The sequence below is a fragment of the Fukomys damarensis genome, unplaced genomic scaffold (assembly GCF_012274545.1).
Source record: "Fukomys damarensis isolate Sample0158 unplaced genomic scaffold, DMR_v1.0_HiC HiC_scaffold_23, whole genome shotgun sequence".
Lineage (NCBI taxonomy): Eukaryota > Metazoa > Chordata > Mammalia > Rodentia > Bathyergidae > Fukomys > Fukomys damarensis.
The window spans coordinates 42,092,713-42,115,783 of record NW_022900935.1 but is presented as its reverse complement, the minus strand read 5'-3'; the positions used below and the strand labels follow the sequence as shown (position 1 = coordinate 42,115,783).

Below are 23,071 nucleotides of genomic sequence, written 5' to 3'. Positions count from 1 at the left end.
AAAAAGAAAAAGAAAAAGAAAAAAGATCCTGATGTATGGCCACAGGGCACGCCAATGAGCGAAGCGAAAGCGCTATCCAGGGGACTACAGCGCCATCTCCTGGCCGGAAGGGGCATTTCCTTTCACCAGCAGGGACTTCACTGAAGGTTATGGTAAGGAAACAGACCCATGCTGACTGACCACATGGCCTTCTTGTTTTTGTCATCTTTTTCTTTCCCTTCAATACTGGGGACTGAACCAGGGGACTCTGTACTGAGCTCTTTGTAAATTTTTAAAAACTTTTTGAGACAGGGTCTCCCTACGTCCCCCAGGCTGGTGTTGAACTTGTGTCCTCCTGCCTCAGCCTACCAGATTACAGGCATGCACCACCATGCCTGGATTCTTCGGCTCTTTTCTAATCTCTGGAGGTAAAGCTTTGCCATTAAAGTAATAATTAGTATGATCTTCCCCCCCGCTTTTTTGAGACAGTGGCTGTGTAGTCTGGGGTGACCTTGAACTCACTGTGGTCCTCCTGCCTCAGCCTCCAGGAATCACTGAACTGTTACACCAGGCATGGCGTGATTCGTCAGTCTCACCTTCCACTCCCATCAGCACCTCCCCTCAGCCAGAGGTCCTGAGTCCCTCATGAGCCACAGCCCGCCCAGCAGTCACCCGGCTCATACTATGCTGTGGGGCCACAGAAACGAGCGGAGAGCAGGTCCCCCCACACCCTGAAGTTCAGGAAACAGTGGCACCCTTCTGTGTGGAAAGTGACTCTCACAGTGCCACTGAGGCAGGCTTTGACGTGTGGCCCTGTCTCGGCCTCTGGAGTAGCTGGGATTACAGGCACCATGGCCATACTCAGCTTCACACAGACTACAGCCTGGACTTTTCCAGATGCCCAGCTGGCGCTACCCTGGTGACCTCACACTGGATGTGATGTTCACAGAGGCTCCCAGCCTGGGGCTGTGGCAGGAGACTTGAGGCCCTGTCTCAGCACCAATGGCTGCTTCCCGAATGGAGGCCGGAACCACGCTGATCAGAACACACCAGTCCCGCCCCTCCCTGGACCCAGGGCCTCCTCGCCTGCACGGCCTCCTCCCACCACCAGGTGCAGCCCCCCGGGATGACGCACCCTGCTGTGGGGGACTCCTTCTGTTCCTGGATGCCTGAGCTGCCTGCCCAGCAGAGGGCAGAGGGAGGGGTCCACTTCCCACCTGACACAGGGCTCTGAGCAGCCGGCTGGCCTCCCTGCGGGAAGGGAGGGCACTGCCACGTTTCCAGGTGGCAGATGGGATGCAGAGGCCAGGCTGCCCCAAACACTTCAGAAACTGCTCAGTGTGGAGGCAAGGGCTGGCCAGGGCCTGAGCCTGTTCCCACGGTTCTCAGCATCCTCAGGACACTGACCAGGTGACCGCAAGCACGGAACACGAGGCTCTCGTCTCCTACGGCAATGGCTCAGGCAGGAGCAACAGCTCTTGTGCTTACCATCGAGGGGTGAGATTGCGGAACAGCTTGAGACCGAACAACGGCCCCTGGAGGTCGCCAGCTCCGAATTCCAACTGGGGGAGGGAGAGAGAAGGGGGTGCATTAATAGTTTCTGGATTTCCTGGAGCTGGGATTGAACCTGGGGCTTTCCGACAAAATCAGTCGCCATGTACTTTGTATAGTGCATGCGTGTATGAAACACACACACTTGACACGCCACTGCGCTGTGTGCTGTTAAGCCACTGCCTATTTTGTCTTAGTAAGACAGGCTCTCACTACAGAGCCTGGGCACTAACCTCAGTTGAAGCTCACGGCAGCGACCCAGCTCCAGGCAGAATCCCTTTCACCGCTCCCGCCAGGGCAGAGTGGGCCCCACCACAGCAAACCAGGCCTACCTGGACCCCAGCTCCTGCCTCTCCTGTTCCCTGCCTGCAGTGCCCCCACGCGGCAGGCCTTGACACTGGAGCCTCCGGCTGCCTCCTTTAGGAGCCTTGCGACTTTCAGGGCACCTCACTGAGCAGCTCCATGTGCCAGAAGGGCTGGCTGCGCTGTGCCACCACCCATGGGACAGGCACCAAGGCGAATGCTGCTTCCACCTGTGCCTCTGCTTGCTCAAAGGAAGCAATAGCAGATTGCTGGATTTCTGGATTTGTCAATGGACATCTTATTCCACCTTTCTCTTTTGTACTGGGGAATGAACCAGGGCCTTATCATTGAGCTAAATCCCTGGGCCTTTGCAAAATTACTAATTTTGAGCCAGAGTTTCATCAAGATGCCCAGGCTGGGCTCGAATTTGTGGTCTTTCTGCCTCAAACTCCAAGAGTGCTGGGATTGCAGGCCTGTGCCACTATGCCTGGCTTGTTACCCTAACTCTAAATCACTGGGCAGATGGCAGATGGCCAGGACTCCTTTGGGGCCAGCCACGCTGCTAGGAGGCTCTTGTGGGGATGATCAGAAACATGGCCATGTGGGGACAGCCTGGCCTGGGGCACCTTACCTCGCCCCATCCTTTGGCGGAGGTCACTCGGCGGAGGGCGAAGTTAATGGAGCCCCCTCCATTGCCATTCTGGGTGGAGAGGCTTCCTGAGAGGATGGCTGTGTCCGTGGCTGTCAAGGGGGCCTGGGAGGAGATGTTTCTGGTCAGGAACAGATGTGACTGGAAGTGCTGCTGAGCAGTGTGGTGAGCGCACCATAGGACGTGACCACCCCGCCTGGCCCGGTCACGTGAACATGCGCGGCGATGATGAGCTGCTCTGCCACGCGCCTCCCGTCATGGGGCCTGGGCCTCTCCAGCCTCACTCAGTCCCCGGTCCAGGGCGCACTGAGGACTTCGGGGCTCTTACCGGCTCTAAGAGGGGATGAGATCCCCACAGTAACACCGCACAGGCTCACGGTCAGTGCATGGATGAGGCAAATAGGCGGCGGGCGGTATAGCAGATGGCCTGACCTGGCCATGTGGAGCAGTGGGTGCAGAGGTGACGCTCCTGGGGCCAGGCAGCACATAACGGAGTCACCTCACCACACTGCTTCCTGGTCACCCTCGGGGGTGTCCCTCCCTCCCTGAAATCACCGCGACCTTGGCCTCCACTTGGCCTGGGCAGAGTGCCCGGCCCTGGTATCACGCTGGCTCTCATGTGGGAGCGGCAGTGACAAGGCTGTGCCCGCAGCTCGCTCTCTTTTATAAGTGGCTAATTACATCCTTTCATAGATAAAGACGAGAACCCAGCAGATGCTCATTCCAGCTGCCCGGGGTGCCGAGCCTCATTAGGCCAGGGCCGAGCTGCACTGGCAGAGGTGGTGTCTGTGCTTTTACCTCGATGGACTGGGAGATGTGCATTTTATTAATTTCAATCTGCGGAAAGCCGCTTCCGGATACGTCCTCGTACTCCTCGTCATAGCGGTCAAAAAGGTCAGTGGCATCTACTCCCACGCTGATGGTTCCCTGGGGCAGAAAAGCAGCAGTCAGCCAGCAGGTGTGGCGGTCGTGGAGTGGGGGACGTGCTGGCCTCAGCGGTGAGAGGGAGCCAGGCATCTGAACACATGCCCCCAGCTCAGGCCACCATGAGCCGCACAACACAAACGTCACGGTCCACAGTGGCAAGGTCACGCACTTTCAGAGCCAGACGGCACTGTGAGCACTGGAGGGCCAGCGGCACGTCTGCAGGCAACACTGAGCCACTGGATCTCGGGGACTAAACAGGATGCATGAAGCCACCTACACACTGACTACACAGAGAGAACACCTCCCCACCAACATTTTTGTCACAAAACCACCTTAAAACTCATTAAAATATAAAATACCGTCAAAGGTAAAGAAGCCCATTATAATAAGGTATAAAGAAATGGGAGATGTAGAAATTACCCTGGCCGGGGATTTAACTCAGTGGTTCCGCCGCCTGCCTTTCAAGTGCTAAGGGCCCAAGTTCGATCCCTGGTACCAAAACAAAACAAAAATAAGTCACACTTTCCAGCGTACAGAGGAAAGTACTCTCTAGGTCACCTCTGCAATCAAGTCCAAGCCACAAACCTTGTATTTATCCTCCGCTGTTAGCATGTTTCACTGTATTTTTCTAGAGCAGGGCCGTCCAACCCCTGTGCTGCACAGAGTATTTCAGGGATGTGGCAGTGGCTGTTGGCCTGCTCAGCTCTGCTCTTCTTCTTGATGCTGGGGATTGAACCCAGCTTTTGCCCACACTGAGCAAGCACCCTGCCCAGGACTACACCCCGGCTCCCAACGCGGCCAAAATGCAACAAGTGTGCACTGCTGTGCTGTAACAAAACTTTATTTAAGGACACGGAAATCGGTGTCTCTAACATAATCTTCATGGGTCACAAAATGTTCTTTGGATTTCTTATAACAATCAAAATGTAAAAGCTACTCAGCCATGGGCTATATAACAAGAGGTGGACCAGCACGATAATGTCAATCACAGAGCATGCAGTTTCTTTTCATAAAGTAAACACTATTGTGATGCGGCTAAATTGGCTTGACTATAGGGGTTTTTTTTGAGACAGGCTCACTATGTAGTTTAGGCTGGCCCTGAACTCATGGCGATCCTCTTGCCTCAGCCTCCTGAATGCTGGGATAACAGGTCTGTCACCATGCCCAGCTAGGATGCCTTTATTTTAACCGAGTGTGTGTGTGTGTGTGTGTGTGTGTGTGTGTTACTGGGGCTGGATAACAGGTCTGTCACCATGCCCAGCTAGGATGTCTTTATTTTAACTGAGTGTGTGTGTGTGTGTGTGTGTGTGTGGGTGTGTGTGTGTGTGTGTGTGTTACTGGGGCTTGACTGCCAAGCAAATGTTCTACCATGGAGCTATGTTTTCTTTTGGCGCCGCAGATTGACCTTGGGACCTTTTGCTTGCAAGGCAGGTGGTGGCACCACTGAGCTGAGTCCCCATCCGCCACTTCTGTTTCTTTTTTCTTTCTTTTCTTTTTTTTTTTTTTTTTTGGGCGCCGCAGATTGACCTTGGGACCTTTTGCTTGCAAGGCAGGTGGTGGCACCACTGAGCTGAGTCCCCATCCGCCACTTCTGTTTCTTTTTTCTTTCTTTTCTTTTCTTTTTTTTTTTTTTTCTTTTCTTTTTTTTTTTTTTTCTTTTTTTTTTTTTTTGGTACTGGGGATTGAACTCGGGTCCTTGAGCTTGCAAGGCAGGCCACCGAACTGCTGAGCTAAATCCCCGGCCCAGCCCCTCTGTTTCTGATTCTCCTCACTGAAGAACCTGCAGCGGGCTGGGCCGGGGTGACTTCTCATGACCACCACAGATGCACAGTGCCATCTTTCTAGCAGAACTGTCTTTAGGAAAGAGACTTAAGTTTTGGTTACATATTTCAGTTATACCAGCACTGAACACAAACGTGTCTGTTGGTGTTCTCCTGAAACTCCTGTCCCTCCCACAATGATACCAAAGGAACAACCAGGACACACGTTCACAAGGATGAATTTTCAGGGTCTGGTGAGTCATAGGGAAAGCCGCACGCTGCCCAGCACTGGCCCAGGAGCCCCGGAAGCCCAGCCTGGTGAACTTAATGAGACCACACCTCAAAATAAAAATTGAAAGATATAAAGGGGTGGGAATATAGCTCAGTGTGAAAGCCCAAAGTATGACCCCCAGCTTGTTAAAAAGGTCGCGGAGGGCCAGGGATTCTGCCGACGGCCTTGAAAGCGCAAGAAAAAAAAAAAGGCTGTGTGGTAGGAAGGGGCAGTAGTGTGCAGGTCCCTTGGTGTCCCCCTCTACACACACACACACACACACACACACACACACACACACACACTCACACACACCTGGACAGTCCCATCCACAGAGATAAGTAGGGAAGCTCTGGAAACACCCCGCCCCCATCCAGGAACAGGTACAGGGTCGATCATGACCCTCACAGGTGGAACCATGGCACTGTGGAACAGGATAAGGGGGCGAGCAAGGCCTGGGAACACACAAGGATGGATGGGGCCAGTGTGAAAAGCCCGAACAGTTTGTTCAGTCATACACAAATCCACCCAACGAAACCCTAATTTGTAAAACATAAAGAGACAAAAACAAAAACAAAGTGGAAAAAAAAAAGCTTGAAAACATAAAAACTGAGCAATGTATCACTTAAGCAAATGCAAAAAATTTCTTTTGGTTGGGGAGGAGCCCAGGGCGAGTGTCACTCACACCCCACCCGCCAGCCATCGATCGTGAGGAAGCTTTCGAAACAACAGGGCCAGACACTCAGGACAGTGCTTCCCTGGCAGGAGGCAAGAGGGAGAAGACGTGAGCTCCTGGGTGCACGGTTTGTATGTAACACACTGTGCTTTGTACATGTGACTGTATTCATGTGTGATGTGTGTGTGTTATCTTTTCTCTTCACTCCCTCCCTCTTCGGCTTATTTTTTGCTATTTTTCTGGGGGGTACTGGAAATCGAACTCGGGACCCTGTGCTTGTAAGGCAGGCAGCAGAACCACTGAGCTAAATCCCCAGCCGTCCTCCTTGGCTTTTTGCAACAGGGTCTCCTTATGTAGCTCAGGCTGTCCTTGAACACAGAGCACAGTTCAGGCTGGCCTCAAACTGGGGGGCTGGGAGGATCCTACTGTCTTAGCGTCCTGAGCAGCTGGGATTCTAGGCATGTGCCACTGTGCCCAGCTTGTTGCTAACATCAAACCCAGAAGTCAACTGAGAGCTGCCATTTCCTCCCTACCCTTCTAGGCCAGCATATCTGTCCCTGTCACCATTTCTTCTATGGTTCAACTCTTGCCCTTACTCACTGGGTTCTGAGAGTCCTGGTTTTGTCCCTCGGCTGTGCCCCTTCACGTTGCCCAGAGATCTGCCTGTGGCGGGAGGGGCCTTCTGGCCACCAGGTGGGGAGTGATGCCTTCTGGAAGCCTCTTTGGGCAGACTCAGTACCAGCTGTTCACTTGGGCAGGAAGGGACCATTCGAAATTATATTCATTTTTTTTGTTTCAAATTCCAAAGTATTTAACTGACAAATGAAGATTTTGTATATTCAAGGTGTAAGATACAATCTTACACGGTGATCACAATCAAACTGATTAACACATTCATCACCACCTGGCTCAAATTACTATTCTCATTCTTCTCGGCCTTTTGAGGCAGGGCCTCATATGTAGCCTCGGCTTGCCTTCAACTCGCAGTGATCCTCTTGCCTCAGCCCGAGTGCTGGGAGGTGTGTGCACTGCACCAGCCAGGTGCCCACACCCTTTTCTCTCCCTGACAGGGTCTCACTTGAGCTCCCGGGGCACTTCTGGGAATAGGCCGAGGCACAGGCGGATGCCATGATTGTCAGCCATGGGGACCAAAGTCTCTAAAAAACAAGTTCTATAAAATAAGTGAGCAAGGTACTCACCTATCTTCACGAAAAGGTTTGGGGACTTGTAACACATTTCTTGTGGTTAAATGCCTCTCTTGATTAAATTTTTTTTCTGGATAAAGGTGAGTTAAGTTTTTGAGCTATTGCATGAAACATTAATGATGGGGCCTTTCTAAAACCAGAGAAGGCCGCCAGAGTGTGCACCAATCTCCATAATATGGGAAGACTGGAGAGGGCCAGAAAATCACATAACGACCTCCATGAAACTGCTTTGTAACAGGGTCAAAGAATAAAGGGATATAGGCCCCAAGGGACAGTCAAACTCCCTAGGACCCTGCTGAACCCTGCTATGCATAGTACCAAGTCGATGACAAATGCAGCAGGGCAGACAGCTGCCCGGATCCAGCCGCTTGGAGTGGCTGCCGCCCAGAGAAAGACTGAGGGCATTAAAAAAAAAAAGAAGGAAATTGACCCAGGCATGATGGCTCAGGCCTATAATTCTGAGATAGAGAACCACAGTGAGTTGGAGGCCAAACTGCAAAGTGAGACCCTGTCTCAAAAACAAAGAGAAAGGAATTAAACTAACCAACAGAAAGGACACAGTACAGAATAACGGTAGTCTCATTCTCTATTCTGTGATCTTAACTCTTTAAGAGACAAGAAACAGGGATAGGTCAGACAGATAAAAACAGAAGCCTGAAGATGGAGGGTGGACAGCGAGTTCTCATCAGGTCTCAGGATGGGCCTCATGGACTGCCACCACCCACTGCCTCCCCAGTAGGGCTCCCTGGAGACACTTGGCCCCCAGCTACCCAGGCGTGGAGTTTTCCCGCAGGAAATACAGAAGCCATCACTTCCACAAAGCTCTGTGAGGCAAAAGACAGAGCAGGGTCCCTGGACGGGACCACTGACGCCCAGTATTGCATGGGGGAAGGAACTGGGCTGGGCCAGAGAACATACTTGACCACACACAGACCGGAAGAGGAATCCAAGTCCAGAGCCAGGGCTCCTGACCCCAGGCCCATAGCTCTGCCACGCTGCCCTTGCTTCTTCAACAGTCTGTTTTATTAAATAATTTATAAAATCAAGCCACTCCATTGGCTAATTAGGGGAAACCACGCCTTCACACTGATTCCTATCCTGGAACAGACTATGCCAGGTTTTTTTTAAAAGACAAGGTCTCACTATGCACCTGAACTATGTAGTTGAGGCTGGCTTTGAACTTGCAGTGATCCTCCTGCCTCTGCCTCCCAAGTGCTGGGAGGCGTGTGACACCATTCCTAGTCTAAGCCAGGTATGAGAACATTCTTATTTATTGGCAAGAGAACTGAATGAGAGTGGGAGGGCAGATCCTGGCTCATGAGGAAAATTGTGTTAATGTTAGAACATACTCTGGTTTACAGTGGAGCACCAGGATAAACCCTTCCACACACCACCACCCACTTCCTTACCCCTCTCCCCACCAGTTCTGTGTCTGCTTTTTTTTTTTTGTACCAGGGATTGAACTTTGGACCTTGTGCTTGGGAGGCAGGCAGAGGCGCCACTGAGCTAAATCCCCAGCCCCACCCCCACCTGCTTTGCTTTGAAGTCCCTGTTTAGTGTGTGTAGCTCAAACTGGCCTTGAGTTTGCAATGTAGCCAAGGCTGCCCTTGAACTAAAAAATCCTCCTGCCTGACTCCCGATTGCTGAGATTATAGGCATGAGCCACCACACCTGGCACCCTATCTGTTTTCACCACCAGCAATGACTCCACACTGGAGCTGGCATATTTGTTCCTTCAGCACCCAATGTGGGAACTGCAGGGGACCAGGGCGGAGGACACTGGGTGTGACTGGAGGGCCATGTCTGTGTCCAGTGGGCAGAGCCCACCCAACCTGGCCTCAGGCCCCAGGACAGTGCCAAAGGAGATCCCGCAGCACTCTCACCTCGGGTCTAGGACCACTTGGCATTTGTATGGCAAGGTTTTGTTCTGTTCATAAGTCAACATCGATTTTATGTTTAGTCAATCTTTCAATGACTTGGGTGTAGTGGGAAGGACACAGGTCTTCATTTTACAAATGAGAAAACTGAACACAGGGCAGGTGTTCACTGATTTTCCTGTTTCTCACCCAGTTTTTTTGCTGGTCCACACAGCCTACTGCAAAACCCCTGCTCCTGACTTGCAGGGAAGATGGAGAGAACAGGCTGGTGGCAGGGTCACAGGGTCACCCCGCCTGCTAACCCCGACAAGTTGGGGTGATGGGGATCCAGGTGCCCACCTGTTGTAGGCTTTTTCAGAGAGGAGAGCACCCCTTCTTGGGAGGGGATGTCCTAAACTTCCCACTGACCTTGAAAAGCATGAAAACTGCTCAGAAATGGAAGAAAAACATTTAGTTCAAATCCCTTCCTAAAAATGCTGCAGAAACATTTTACTCATTTGGAAGCAGTTTATGGAAGAGCAAAGTGTTAGTTTAAAATAACTTGCATGCCTGTCTGAATGTCCCAGCTGTGTCCCCTCACTGCATAGAAACAGCCTGTAGACACAGGGCACAGGGCCCTGGAAATGACAGCCACACCCAGACGGCCTACTTACCAGCAGGATGAGGGGTGCAGCAGGGCCGCAGGGGGAAGAGCAGAGCCACCAGGGCAACAGCACCTCATCTGCCGAAGCTGACCTTCCAAGCCAGACCCCCAGGGCACTGGCCCGAGCTGGGCAGGGACAGAAGGGGAGACACTGGCCAGGCTGGGGCACCTCAGGGCTTTCCAACACCAGGTGCTTCGAGCTCCCTGACTTGGCAGAGCTGGCGATTCAAGCCTCTACCTCCCTCTGACCAAAGGGGAATTCTGCATAACTGAAGCTGTTGCCTCCTAGGTGTGTGCGCATGTGATCGATGGGTGGGTGACAGTGTCAGCATTTACAAACACAGCTGGCCCTCTGGACCCAGAATTCCATGTCCAGATTCAACCAACCATAGACTGAAAACAGTCAAGAAAAAAATGTCCACACTGAATGTGTACAATTCTCTCTTCTTAAACAAACAGTATAAACAACCATGCACATAGCATTTACACTGCTCTTATAACCGGGTGCTGTACTGTATGTGTAACTGAGTAGTACAAGCTAGAGACAACTTGAAGAGCAAGAGAGGAATGGCAGGTTGTACAGTAAGGCTGCACACTTGGAGACGAGGGACTCAGGCACCTGCAGAATGTGGGACCTTTGAATAGTTCTGAGCCGCGCCTGTGGGAGACTGCAGGATGACGGTGCATGCTGTGAAGTACGGACTTCAAGCAAGTAGGCCTGTTCTGGAGACACCACCCTTTAAATGCTGTTGGGGGTCTTTGAAACATCTGCTTCTAGAATGACTTTGATCAGAGAGGTCTGCCCTGCTGTGCGTTCCAGTTTAATTAAGCTGGCCCTGTTCTTTTTAGAGCATTGAAAGAAAAACGATTGTATTGACTTAGGACTTCACCTCTCCTTCCAACACCACTGGGATAACACAGATTGGAAGGCCCCCCACTCCCTATCACTCAGATGCAGCCGCCTCCTGGCCGTGTCGATAGGGCCTGCTTGCCTGCCAAGTCCTCTTAGGAAACACAGACGAACAGTGCACTGGCCCCAGTTAGCCACTCGGCACACAGCATCTCAGAGATGGCATCTATCCTGTGTGCCACAGGGCTGGGCACACATCCAAGTCCCCCAGCACAAGGAAAGAAAAAGATCTTCTACATGGGTCTGCAAGGACAGCTCCAACTCCACTGGGGACTTGAGTCACCTTACGGTGGCTGGGTTCATAGCACGGATGTCTTGGGTGAAGAAGGTAAGGCCCTGAGTGCTGTGAACGGGAAATGCCCTAAAGCAGTGGTGGTGAACTGGCATGCATGTTGCAGCTGTCTGCTATCATGGAAGGCTCTAGAAGGTTCGCCATCACTGCCCTGCGGCCTCTGCAAGATGCGGCCCTCCTGTGCACCTGGGATCCTGTGGCCTCAATGCTTAGCTGGGAGGTTGGTGTCCTTCCCTGACACTGTTTCTCACTGATCCTCGGTCTCAGGCAGCGCAGCTGGGAGACTTAGCCTGAGTCTCTGCTTGGGAAATGTTGGCTCCTGGGGAAATTTGGGGATTGATTTCGCCACCCCTCCACAGCTTTGACATACCTACCTCCATGTCCCTGCCAGCAGGAGGTCTACTGATAGCTACGGGGAGTTTCCTCCCAGAAAGATACCACTGGGTGATAGAATAAATGAAGTTCTGTCCCACCCAATTTTAGTCCTGCCTCCCACGTGTGCGTGGCTACCTTGGGGTTGGTTCGCTGCTGCAGCCTTCTCTCCTCCCGCTCTCTCTGCAGCCGCTCGAACTCTTCTCTGATCTCGGCTGGAGTTCTCCTCCTCTCCACGACCTGCGAGAGAACCATGGGGATGGCTGAGGATCAAAAGTGAGGAAAACACATGAAGCCCGAGGGCACCTCTCCCCAGGCCTGGAGAGACAGCGGGAGCAGGGCTCTCCTCCCACCTGTGCTTCCCTGGCACACTGGATCCTTCCATATTCTTTACTCTAGAAACTTCTCTCTGAGGCTGTGGGATTCTTTCAGCGAGAATCCCACAACCTCAACTTCCCAGTGAGCCCAGGTCCCAGCAGGAACCGTTAATATAAGCACCACCAGATCCCCAGAGGGGTGTCCTAGACACCTGCCCTAGACTCATAGGACACTTTCTCCTGAATGGTCACAGGACCCTCAGCACAGCCATGCCAGTGACACAGGTCTCAGTGCAAAAACATGCATGGCCTGAACAGCAGACACCAATGTGGGGATGTGCAGGGACACCACAGCACCCATCTTAGCTCAGGAGAGAACCAGCTGAGGCTGCCACGAGGCGGAGGTGGGGAGATAGTGAAAGACAGGGCCCCCAGGCCCCCAAAAACACAGAGCACAAAGGGACAGAAAGAGGTTAGGCTTCATCTACCATGAGCACTCAAGAGGTGGCTAAGGACAAAGCCCCAAAATGGTTTCCATGTGGGAGAAACACAGGCAGCTGTAAGACGCTGCTGAGAGCCCTTCAAAAATGACAGTTGATATGAGAGAAGCTACTGTGAAATTCCAAAAACAATACATTCAAAGAACCCAAACAAGATAAATCACAAAAAACAGCACCAACAAAAACAGTACAGAAGGATTCCCAGTTCATCCACGTTCCCTCTTCTTGCAGGTTAGCATTTTTGGTCTTTTCCTAAAAACCTTTGCATGTATGTTTGCATGTATATGTCACCTAAATATTTTAACATGTGAAGCTTGTTAAAATTATCCACTAGAAACGGGACATTGTGGAAGGCTTGGAGGTGACTGCCATCCAAGTCACACTTCCTGGGCGGGGCGGCCAGGCCCAGGCCAGTTTAGGGCACACTCGCCTCCAGTCAAGCCAGGCACGACTTTCAGGGTTCCCAAACCTTCTCAGCCTCCTGCCAGCCTCTCCTTGATCCAAAGAAAGGAAAAAGGAAAAACAAAAGTGTTTTGGAGGAATGCATGGGATCAGCCATTCCACTTAACTTTGAAGATCCACCAAAAAAAAAAAAAAAAAGACTTAGAATATGTTGAAAATCGTGATGACTTGAAACCACCAGACTCCTCCGGTCCCTGCCAACGGTGCCCTGAGTGACCAAGGATTACTGTGTCAGGTGCGAGACTTAGGTCTGGAGGGGAAGTGGCTCCTCGACATGCCTCAAGTAACCAGGCTCTTCTGACCTGGATGAAAGGCTCCATAAATGGGTATTATGAACAGAATCTGGGGTTTAAACACGCAGATTCAACAAAAGTTTGGCACTGGGCATAGTGGTGCATGCCAGTCCTCCTCACTGGGGAGGCTGAGGCAGGAGGTGAGGCCAGCCTGGACTGTATAGCAAGATCTTGTCTCAAAACCAACAAGCAAAAAACTAACCCACACTACAGCTCTCAGACACAAAACAAAACACAAAGTGTCCTCACCCATAGCTTTAACCATAACATAAACTGAACCCATGAGTGTTCCCACAGAATAGTGCGCGAGATTCCAGGCATTTAAATCCTGGACTCAAACCCTGCAGGAAATTAAACCAAAATGAAACTGGCCACTGTCAAGTCCCACAGAGGCCACAGCAGGAAAAGATAAGCTTTCAGGGACTCTAGTCATTTAACCTTTGGAGTCTAAGTTAATAGCTGCAAATAACTTCCTGTCTGCTATACGCTAAGGTAAGCTAGAGAAAATAATCCAGAGGTGCCGGATTATTCCATTTAATAGGCATATTTTACACAGTTGTGCAAGTTGATGTGCCTGGTTCTAAGCTCTAAGGCTAAACAGCAGGGCTGACACCTCACTTGCAAGCATCTGCCGCCAGGTGATGGAGCACAGGACGCTGGAGTCTGGGCCAGGACTCAGGCACCTGGGAGCCACTGTTCCTGAGCCTAGCAGCACTGAGAGCACCCAGGGGCGTGGCACTCTGTGCGCACCGGGCCTGATCAATGCCTCTCAGGAACGGGGTCAGGCAGCTTGGAGTCTATACCTGCGCCCTGCTCACCTGGATCACTCACAGTGAGGCCCACCCCGCGTGGCCAGAAAGACCAAACTTATGGGGAGGACACTGAGCAGACGGTGAGGCTCTGCAAATGACATGGGGCTCACTCCCGGGGACCTCTAGCAAGTCACCTCTAGGCTTCAGTTCTCTGCTATCCAATGAGGACAAACCACACAAAAGGGGCCGTCTGGGTTCAAAATTCTAGGATTTTACCCAGTCAGCTTTATATTTGAGACAATTTCACATACTCATTCAGAACTGCAGCTAGTAAAGTTCTAGTACACCAGCCATCCAGCTTCCCCTAACCACAGAGCACCAATGAAAGCTAAGAGACCAACATGAGTTTATTCTGTCAACCAAACCCAGACTTTTCAGATTTTACTTGTTTTCCCCTAACATCCTTCCTCGGTGCCAGGACTCAATCTCATGTTCCCTCACTCTCCTCCTCTGTGGTGTGAGTTCTACGTCCTTCCTTGCTTCTCACAGTCTTGGCTGTATTAGAATTCTGACTACAGAGGCGGACTTCCTAGACACTGAGAGACTGATGTCAGGATGATGTCATCAACCGCAAGCTGCGGCTGACCCAGGCCAAAGGCTGTAGTGCTGAACGTCATCTATAACACGAAGAGCTGACTCTGTGGTTTGCTTTCCACTTGCAGCCTGGAGCAGAGTCCACACCTTCAAGAGTATTCATGGCTCAGTTTGATTTTTTTTTTTTTTTGGTACTGGGGATCAAACTTGGGCCCTTGCACTTGCAAGGCAGGCGACGGAATCAGTTTGATTTTTGTCATTCTGAAGAGGAGATACATTTTCAACATTCACACAAACATTGCTGACTTAACTCTAAGAACTAACATGGCTGATTTCAAAGCTGGGAATGGTTACATCTCACTGCTCTGCAATTTTGCCAGTTAATGAAGAATCTCTTAAAAAAAAGTATGAAAATTTACCTAAAGAACAAAAACAGGGCCAATATTTGATACAAGCTAAAGAAGCACTGATCTTACCTCCAGCATCTACTATTAAGCAGGAGAGACGCCAGTACTTTGGGATCACTGGTGAGAATGCCTTACAGAGACTGAGTGCACCAACAATGCCCTTCACCTTTCGCCAACTACCCCATGTTCAGTATAATAGGTGCTAAATGGATACCCTTCAGCAACTAGCAAAGTCTAGCAGTCTAAAAATACCAGCACTAGCATGAAAGGAATAGTGAGTACTCCCAGGAGGGAAGCTACTACTGCTCATAATAAACAACGCATCCAGCTGAGTCTCTGCAGCTAGGTGCTGGGGTTCAGGGAGATTTCGCCTTTATGTGTGAACAATGGGCTGCGCTCTCCCAGCTCACCAGTTAAGCACTGTCAACATCTGGGGTGTTGTCTTCCTGTCTTCCTCCTGGAAGGCATTTTTATCTTGCAGTCATGGTTTCACATCAGTATGAAAACATAAGCCAATTCTGACCCACAACAACTTTATTTCTTTAATTTACTAAAAGGTATGAATAGAAAGTCTATCCATTCACCACCTGTGAATACCTGCGTATTCCCTTTGTTCTGTATCTGTTTTATTAGTGTATACTGGTATACAGATGCTGGACACGCACAAACACTTCCATCATTTCTGGGCCTCCCCAGTACCCCCAGGTACTCCTAGGGTCACTGCTGTCTGGGTGGTTTTGCTTCATTTCCAGGAGGGAGGGGATCTGCAATAGGAAATCGTGCACTGTTTTGCCCCCACAGAGCTGGAATAATGATGCCCAGAAGGAAACCCGAGGCTGACCTGCAGGAGTATGTGTCATGCCCTGCAGCTTTCAGGGCCCCCAAGGGCCACAGTGGAAATGTGGAACCAATCCACACCGTAAACAAGGGAGCTTTGGGCCGGGGATTTAGCTCAGCGGTTCGGTGGCCTACCTTGCAAGCGCAAGAGCCGGAGTTCAATCCCTGGTACAAAACAAAACAAAAACAAAAAACAAAAAACAAAAAAAACCAAGGGAACTTTGAAATGTATGAAGAGTGAGGAGAAACTTAGTGAAGAAAACAGGATTCATTTTCCTTTGTGGATAAAATAAAGGCTAAGCTATCTGACAGTGCTGAGCTCTGATGAGTGAATGCACCCCCGGGCATTGCTGTTTCCATCAAGTCAGAGGCCACAAACCAATTGCCCAGTGAGCCAGGCGGGGCAGGCAGGTGGAGTGACAGGAAGGTGGGGATGGGGACCAGATGCACAGCCCAGCCTGGGGACTGTGCGCTGCCTCATCGGGGAGCCTACATCAGTGGCAAACATCTGGTGCTTCATGGACAGAAGCTGGGATTTTCACACAAAATCGCCAGTGTGGAGCAATCCAAACATGGCTCCAGGTAGAATATGGCCACAAGCCACCAACGTCCGGCAGGAGGGAAAGGGCCACAGCCTGTTCCGCTTCCTTCCTCTGATCTTCAGGCCTTTACCAGGTGTTCCCACTAGAAGCAGGCGTGACAGGCATGCATATTCGCACGGTTAAACAGCAAAGGGATTTCAAGGGAAATCTTTTATGATCAAGGGGGAAAAAAACCAAAAAGAGACAATTCAGTGTTATTAACTAATAGCCTGCCAAAATGTCTTAGGAATCAGAATCAAGTTTCTTTAATGAAATTAAATATAACAGCACCTATATATTCCTGCGGCAATTTAGAGTTTTACATAACTTTCATGTCCTTTTTTCTATTCAATCCTCACATCTTAGATAATGCCATGGCAGCACAAAGCAGCCAAGTGACTTGCCCAGGGCTCTAGAACCTGTCATGGGCAGAGAGAAAGAAAAATGCACCAGAAGCGTCTGAATTTTTATAACTGTTCACACAGCACACGGCTGCCTAGGGCTATCTACTTCAGAGACACCTGGTATATTTTGCCTCCTCATCCCATTAGCAGTGTTCTGATATTATAGCACGTAACAATCAGAGCGGGTACGGTGGGCAAGGTAACGCAACAGCTCTCCATAGATCTTTGCTTCCATTTCGTGTGCATGTGTAACACGTTCCCAGGAGGAGCTTACCCTAAACAGTTTCTCACTAGGAGGAGGAGAGGCACAGAGGTCAAGAGGAATGCAGACAGAGTTGCAGCCTTGAAGTAGTGGCCTTCCCTCAGTTCCTCAACCAGGGCTAAGCCTCAGCAGGGTCCTGACTCGTCCTAATGCGTATAGTTACAAAGTGGAAAATCCACTCTAGAACTCAACCTCTAACACAATCACAGGGGAGGGAGGGGAATTTAGTGTCCCAAGTGTTCCCAAAGATGGCGTGGGCTGCTTGTCTGTAGTTGTTCAATGACTTCTCTGGGACCCCGATGCAGTTTCTCTTACCTCCCATCCTTCCATTTCCAGTCCTCTCTTCCCATATATATCATAGATGGCCCTGGTTTGGGGGTCACTAAGCACTGTAATTAAAAAACAAACATACAAAGTACAGAATTCACCTCTCAGTCCTCTGAAAGCACTCGCAACAATGTCACTAGATAAATGCATTTTTCTCTTCTTCTTCCCACCAGTCATCTGGGAGGCTCCCTTCCTTTCCCCCAAGTTTTCCCTCCTAACTGCTCTTGGGCTCCAACCCAGGCTGTGTTTAAAGGTGGCCACAAATGGGCAGAGCCAATCCCCATGGTCCAGGCTTCTCCTTGCTGTGTACACCACAGACAGGATGCACTGCCTAAAAACTGCACGGGCTCTGGTGTCACCAAAGCATGTCTGTTTTTAAAACAGGTTGGTTTCTGCACAGCGTATAAGGTACACGGTCTTGACAGCTGATTCTGGTTTTTACTTTTTAGGTGTTTTGAGACTGTCTTACTATGTAGTTCAGGTTGGCCTTGAACTATGTAGCCTAGGCTGGCCTCAAACCCACAGCAGTCCTCCTGCCTCAGCCTCCCAAGTGCTGGGATTATAGGTGTGTACCACCTTGCCCAGCTGATTCTAGTTTTTAGTAAAAAATCTGATTTATTATTTAGAGTGCTACTAATTCCTAAGGTAGCATACATCCTTTGTGTGTGTACCTTCTTCTTTATCTGCAAATCATTTACAAATACATGAATACCTCTCACAAGGTTGCTGGCCATATCACCTAAAATACATAAAAGACCTCCTGATAAGGGCAGGAGTTATCCAAAGGCTATGCAAACTGAATTTGACCACCATTGGAGAGTCAGCAGCCCTCATCTCTCCCCTGCTCTGCTGGGTTCTCTGTACTCAGGACTTTTGCATCTTCCCCTGAGAGTTCTCATAGATTTTTAGGCCTAACTACAAAATGACACAAATGAGCCTATCCATATTCAAATCCAGTGGGGAAAGGAAATGCTGAGCACTGGAAGACATGGGAGCCAAACTTCTTAAGTTCACCCCTAAGATTCAGTAAGGAAACAGCTCTTCACTACTTTACTTCTTTCTCTATTTAAGCGAAATGCTGGGGCCAGGGCTGTGGCTGCTGCATCTTCACAAGCATAGGTAGGTTTCCCTGCTAGCTGTCTCCAAATTTCCGAATCAATTCATAAGCTATGTGGATAATTTTGACAGCAGTAAAACTAATGTGGCCTTCAGACAACTGAATACAACAAAAGGACAGGCTTTTGGTCACAACCCCAGAAGTGGTGTGAACAGTCAAATCTGGTAACGAGTCAACACTGGTGGGTCACATTTACCCTGCACCCCAGCCTGATTCACAGTGTAATTAACATCTAAGTTCTTGTGACACACACCACGTCTACAGTGTGAGGTCTGTTATTATGTAAAGAAACGCACAACTATCTGGCTTTGTTCTCAAGGAGCAAATCACCCAGAAGTTCTAGAATGAAGGACTTCTCTCACTTGAGAGTGAGCTGATATATTTGTTGTTTTTAATTTTTAAACTGTGGTGAAATAGACGTAGCTTTCCATTTTAAAGTGTCTAATTCGGCAGCATGAAGCATTTACAATGCTGTGTAACCTAACCACCATCACTTTCTACTTATAGAACTTTTCATCATCCCCAAAAGATAAACTGTCTCTTAGTAGCTTTAATATATATATACATATATTTTTTTTGGTACCAGGGATCGAACTTGGGTCCTGTGCTTGCGAGGCAGGCAGCTGAACCACTGAGCTAAATCCCTGGCCAGCTTTAATATTTTGTAAACAAATATATCAAGATTTTTCTTTCTGATGTAAGACATGTCTAAAAATCTTAATTAATTGGTCCTATTTCCTATTAGACACCTTTTAACATTGCTTTCTGTTAGAATCTTTCTCTAACTGAATGCTACAGAAACAACAAAACTGCCTTCAGATGAGAACGTGTCCTTGTCGCTTCTTACAGAAGAGAACAAAGCAAGTGTCTCTGTAACGATCAGCCTTTTCCTCCTTCAGCTCCCTTTATAGAATAAAGTGGTAAACGATTTAAACTCGAGCATACCCTGCAGCCCAGACCCTGGCCCATTACTTCACCTGGACTCTCATTTTCTACTTACTGGACACATATTGATTTCCAAAGCAAAATGCTACTCTTTCAAAGGGCCCTCTCGGTAAAAACTACGAAACTAACCACCTCTTTTATATACACCTCTAAGGACTCTTTTTCTATCTTCTATAAATCAAGTCTCTTAAAAATCGAGTATCTGCTACCAGTGTGATTCTGTGAAGCCAAGCCCCGAGCTGACCTTCATAAGCCTGGTGAACAAGGTTAAATAGTCGTTCTGCTTGTGATTTGAGCTCTGGATCTCTGTGCTTGTCTGGATGGTAAAGCATACACAGCCTCCGGTACGCAGCTTTTAGCTCTTCAGAAGAGGCCTAAAGAAAGAAAAATTCAATTAGAGCACAATCAATGGTACTTAAACATTATCATGACCAGAATCAGCCTTGAAATGGGAACCTGTCAGCCACATTCCAACATGTTTGCTCTCCCCATCCAGGATATAATGAAGTTATGCTTTATTACCTCAATAAAGCTTCTTTATTCCACAGTTAATAAAGTGATCAATTATGTACATCAATAGCGACTGCTTTGCTGGGGAACGCTGCTATCAGATGGGAACGACAGCTTCTGTGTCTACACTGGCTCACTGAGTCTGAGCTGGAGCTAATGCGCCACAGGGACACGCTTCCTCTGAACCCAGGTAATGGGACATAGGTCACACCTGGGAATATGTTTGGAAAGTAAAAAAGCTGCCTGCCATTACACAGAAAAGACAGCCACTGAGTCAATTTTTGACAAAGAAGGCTTAAAGCACATTCGTTCTAGAAAACCAAAGACAAAATGGTAAAAGCAACACATACCCCCATTCAATCTCTGATTCTGAAAGTGGCAAACACGCTTTACTCACCCGACCCAAAGGCTCCTGCCCAACACAAAACTCTCCCATCTGGGGCCAACCAGAGGGAGTGTATGCCATGCTAACTCAGCCCCTGGGTCTGTGTAGGGAGCCCCACATCTGCCGGAAGTGGTGCTGCTGTGGAAAAGGGCAGATGCAGTAGACTGGTCAAGTAAACAGCAGCCTATGGTGGGGGGCCAGCCCCTGCCTCCTGACGACTGCTGCGTATTCTTGGGTCACTGAGATATCAGCCGTCTGGGTGGAAGAAAAGGCTCAGGTCCCCAGCGAGGCTACTGGGAACTGCCAGTGCACTAGGATCAGGTCTCAGAATGAGGGTCCTCAGGGGCAGCTCACAGGGAAAATGAGCCCAGGGACCAAGGTTACAAAGGAAAACACTACACTGATTTCTCTATAATTTCCACAAATTTTCAGTATTTTTCAATTCTAGGACTAATGAATTATTTTTATCCTCCCTTTTCCCTAACAAAAAACCCACCAAGATTTAGTTATAGTTTTTGGCATGAAATGGACATATCTTCTACAGCACCATGTCATTCACATACCTGGGGCCCAAGAAACATGTGTGAATTTAGGTGAGGTTCTCAGGACAAATTTTGAAGACTTCAAAGAGGGAGATGTAAATGGGACCCCAAGGACACTCAGAGGACAAGCAGCCCATTGTCCCCTGTGCCCAAGCGGAGAGGCTCTGTGCCCTTGCCACCTCCCTGCCTCCATGCGAGTGAACTGTCTGAGCCCAACCAAGGCAGCTGTCCAGCCAGGAGCTCCATGAAGGCTTCCATCAGCTGTCCATCCGGAAGGGTGGAGGGTCCCGAGATGGGGCATCAACGGAGGGAGAGGACTCCTGACCGTGAAAGAAGCTTGCTTCTTTTTATACAACCTTTACAAATTATTTTCTTCCTGAAAATTTTAATTGTTCTTTCCTGTAGCTTATAAAAGTTACAAGGTTAAAATGCTCTTTCCTATCAGAATTAAAGCAGAAGACAAAGAAGCAGAATATCTAGTCTCCAAGACCTCCTTTAATCATATTAATAAATGGCTTAATGTGCTATTGATTAAGTAATGGAAATGAGAAGTTTCATTTTTAATAAATATCACATTCAATAAAAGGTTAGATTGGGCCTTTCATCACGACTGAATAGCTAAGGTCACTGGTTCGATATTTCATAAATGATAACCTTTTTCACTATAATAAAAATATCGGTATCATTTCAAAATGTAATGAGATAGCATTAAAAATGATACCTAAAGCTACATACTTATTTCTAAATTTCTATAGTAAAATTAAGAGATGTGTCAAGCTGTAAGTCTGAAAAGTTCTATCACCTCAATCATCCAGTTATACTTTCACTGGACAGATGACTCTGTGTGAGGTCACAGATGAAGTCCCTACAGACTTTGAAAGACAGACATCATACAAAGTACCAGGCCCACCACACTTCATGGAGTTGGAAATCAATTACAAAAGAAGACTGGAAAATACACAATTTTGTGGAAATTAAACAACTCTTAACCAATGGATCCAAGAAGAAATCACAAGGGAAATTAGAAAATACTCAGAGACAAATAGAAACAAAAAGTCAAAATACCAAAACTTATGGGATGAAACAAAAGCGACCCCACGGGAACACCTGTGCACTGGGATGCATTGCAGCGGTAGTGGCAGGACCCATGCTTGGCATACACAAGGCCTGGACTGACCCCAGCACCACAAGTGGCAGCAACAGCAGGAGATGTCAAACCACGATCCGGCTTTTCTGCTTAAGGAGTGTTCTGTGGTCTGAATGAACACCAGAGGCGCAGGCAGGGGGAGCCTGGGCCCGAGAGTGGTGCTGTTGTGGGGCAGTGAGACCTGGGGGTGGTGGCAGGAGGTCTGGGTCACTGGGACCTCAGCCTCTGCAAGGTTCCCACTGCTGCCCAGCTACAGCCCCAAGGCCTCCAGCAGAGCGAGCAGGAGCCCCAAACCGCAGTGCATAGGCCTCTTCATAGAGCATTCTGCTGTAGTAATGGAAGACAGATTAACATCAGGACCTGGAAAAAGAAAAGTACAAGTACAAAAGAAGTACAAGCTTCTTCCCGAGAAGAAGTCGCAAAGAGATGGAAAGCCCAGACAGGCCAATGATGGGCATGGAGACCAGACTGCCAGGCAGGAAATCTTCCCTGGTAACTCGACCAAACACTTGAAAACAGGGAACTAGGAGCAATTTTCCAACTTCTCCAAAACATCAAAGATGAGAGAATGCTTCCAAACTCATTCTAAGGGGCCAGTACTACCCTGATTCCAAAGTTGGACAAAGACTCTGCAAAAACAGAACCGCAGACCATTATCTAAGAACAGCAGTGCAAAAATCCTGAAGAGAATACTAGCAAACACAGTTCAGGAGCATGATAAAAGAATTCTACCCCTGCGTATTTCAATTGGTGCAGAAAAAGCACCTGGCAAAATTCAATACCCATTTGTGATTAAAAACACTCAATAAAAGAAGGAACTGCGGGGGGAATTCAGTGGCAAAGACTGAAAGCACTTTTCTAAGATCGGAAGAGACATCAAGTTTGTTTTTCCCACTTTGGCTGAACAAAGTACTGGAAATTCCAGCCAGAGGAATTAGGCAAGAAAAAGAAATACAGGCTTCCAAGTTGGAAGGGAAGCAAAATTATCTGTTCTCAGATGATACTCTTTGTACACTGAGTACTGTTAAGATCCCCCACCCTCAGAACTAAAAAATGCATTTAGCACTGCAGGATACAAAGTCAACCCGCAAAAACACTTTGTTTTGGTGGTACTGGGGACTGAACTGCCTCATGTTACATTCCATTCCCCAGGCCCCTTCCTCACTTTAAAATTTGAGACAGGGTCTCAGTAAGTCACTGTTATCCAGGTTGGGCTTAAACGTTTTTTTTTTTTTTTTTTGGTACTGGGGATCGAACTCGAGACCTTGTATTTT

The 23,071-nt window shown here is 48.9% G+C and overlaps 1 protein-coding gene across 3 annotated transcripts in view; it reads right to left on the bottom strand.

The window, feature by feature from the left end:
- Positions 1 to 23,071, bottom strand: part of Dnajc11 (DnaJ heat shock protein family (Hsp40) member C11) — a 43,266-nt gene that overhangs the window by 8,481 nt on the left and 11,714 nt on the right. For all 3 annotated transcript variants that reach the window (XM_010627869.3, XM_033767952.1, XM_010627867.3), the window contains exons 2-7: positions 19,458 to 19,587; positions 17,140 to 17,213; positions 11,554 to 11,655; positions 3,281 to 3,409; positions 2,465 to 2,587; positions 1,468 to 1,541 (exon numbers count right to left, since the gene is read on the bottom strand). In XM_010627869.3, the coding sequence (XP_010626171.1) occupies positions 1,468 to 1,541; positions 2,465 to 2,587; positions 3,281 to 3,409; positions 11,554 to 11,655; positions 17,140 to 17,213; positions 19,458 to 19,545 (590 nt within the window). In that variant the 5' untranslated portion in view covers positions 19,546 to 19,587. The remainder of the gene's footprint in view (positions 1 to 1,467; positions 1,542 to 2,464; positions 2,588 to 3,280; positions 3,410 to 11,553; positions 11,656 to 17,139; positions 17,214 to 19,457; positions 19,588 to 23,071) is intronic.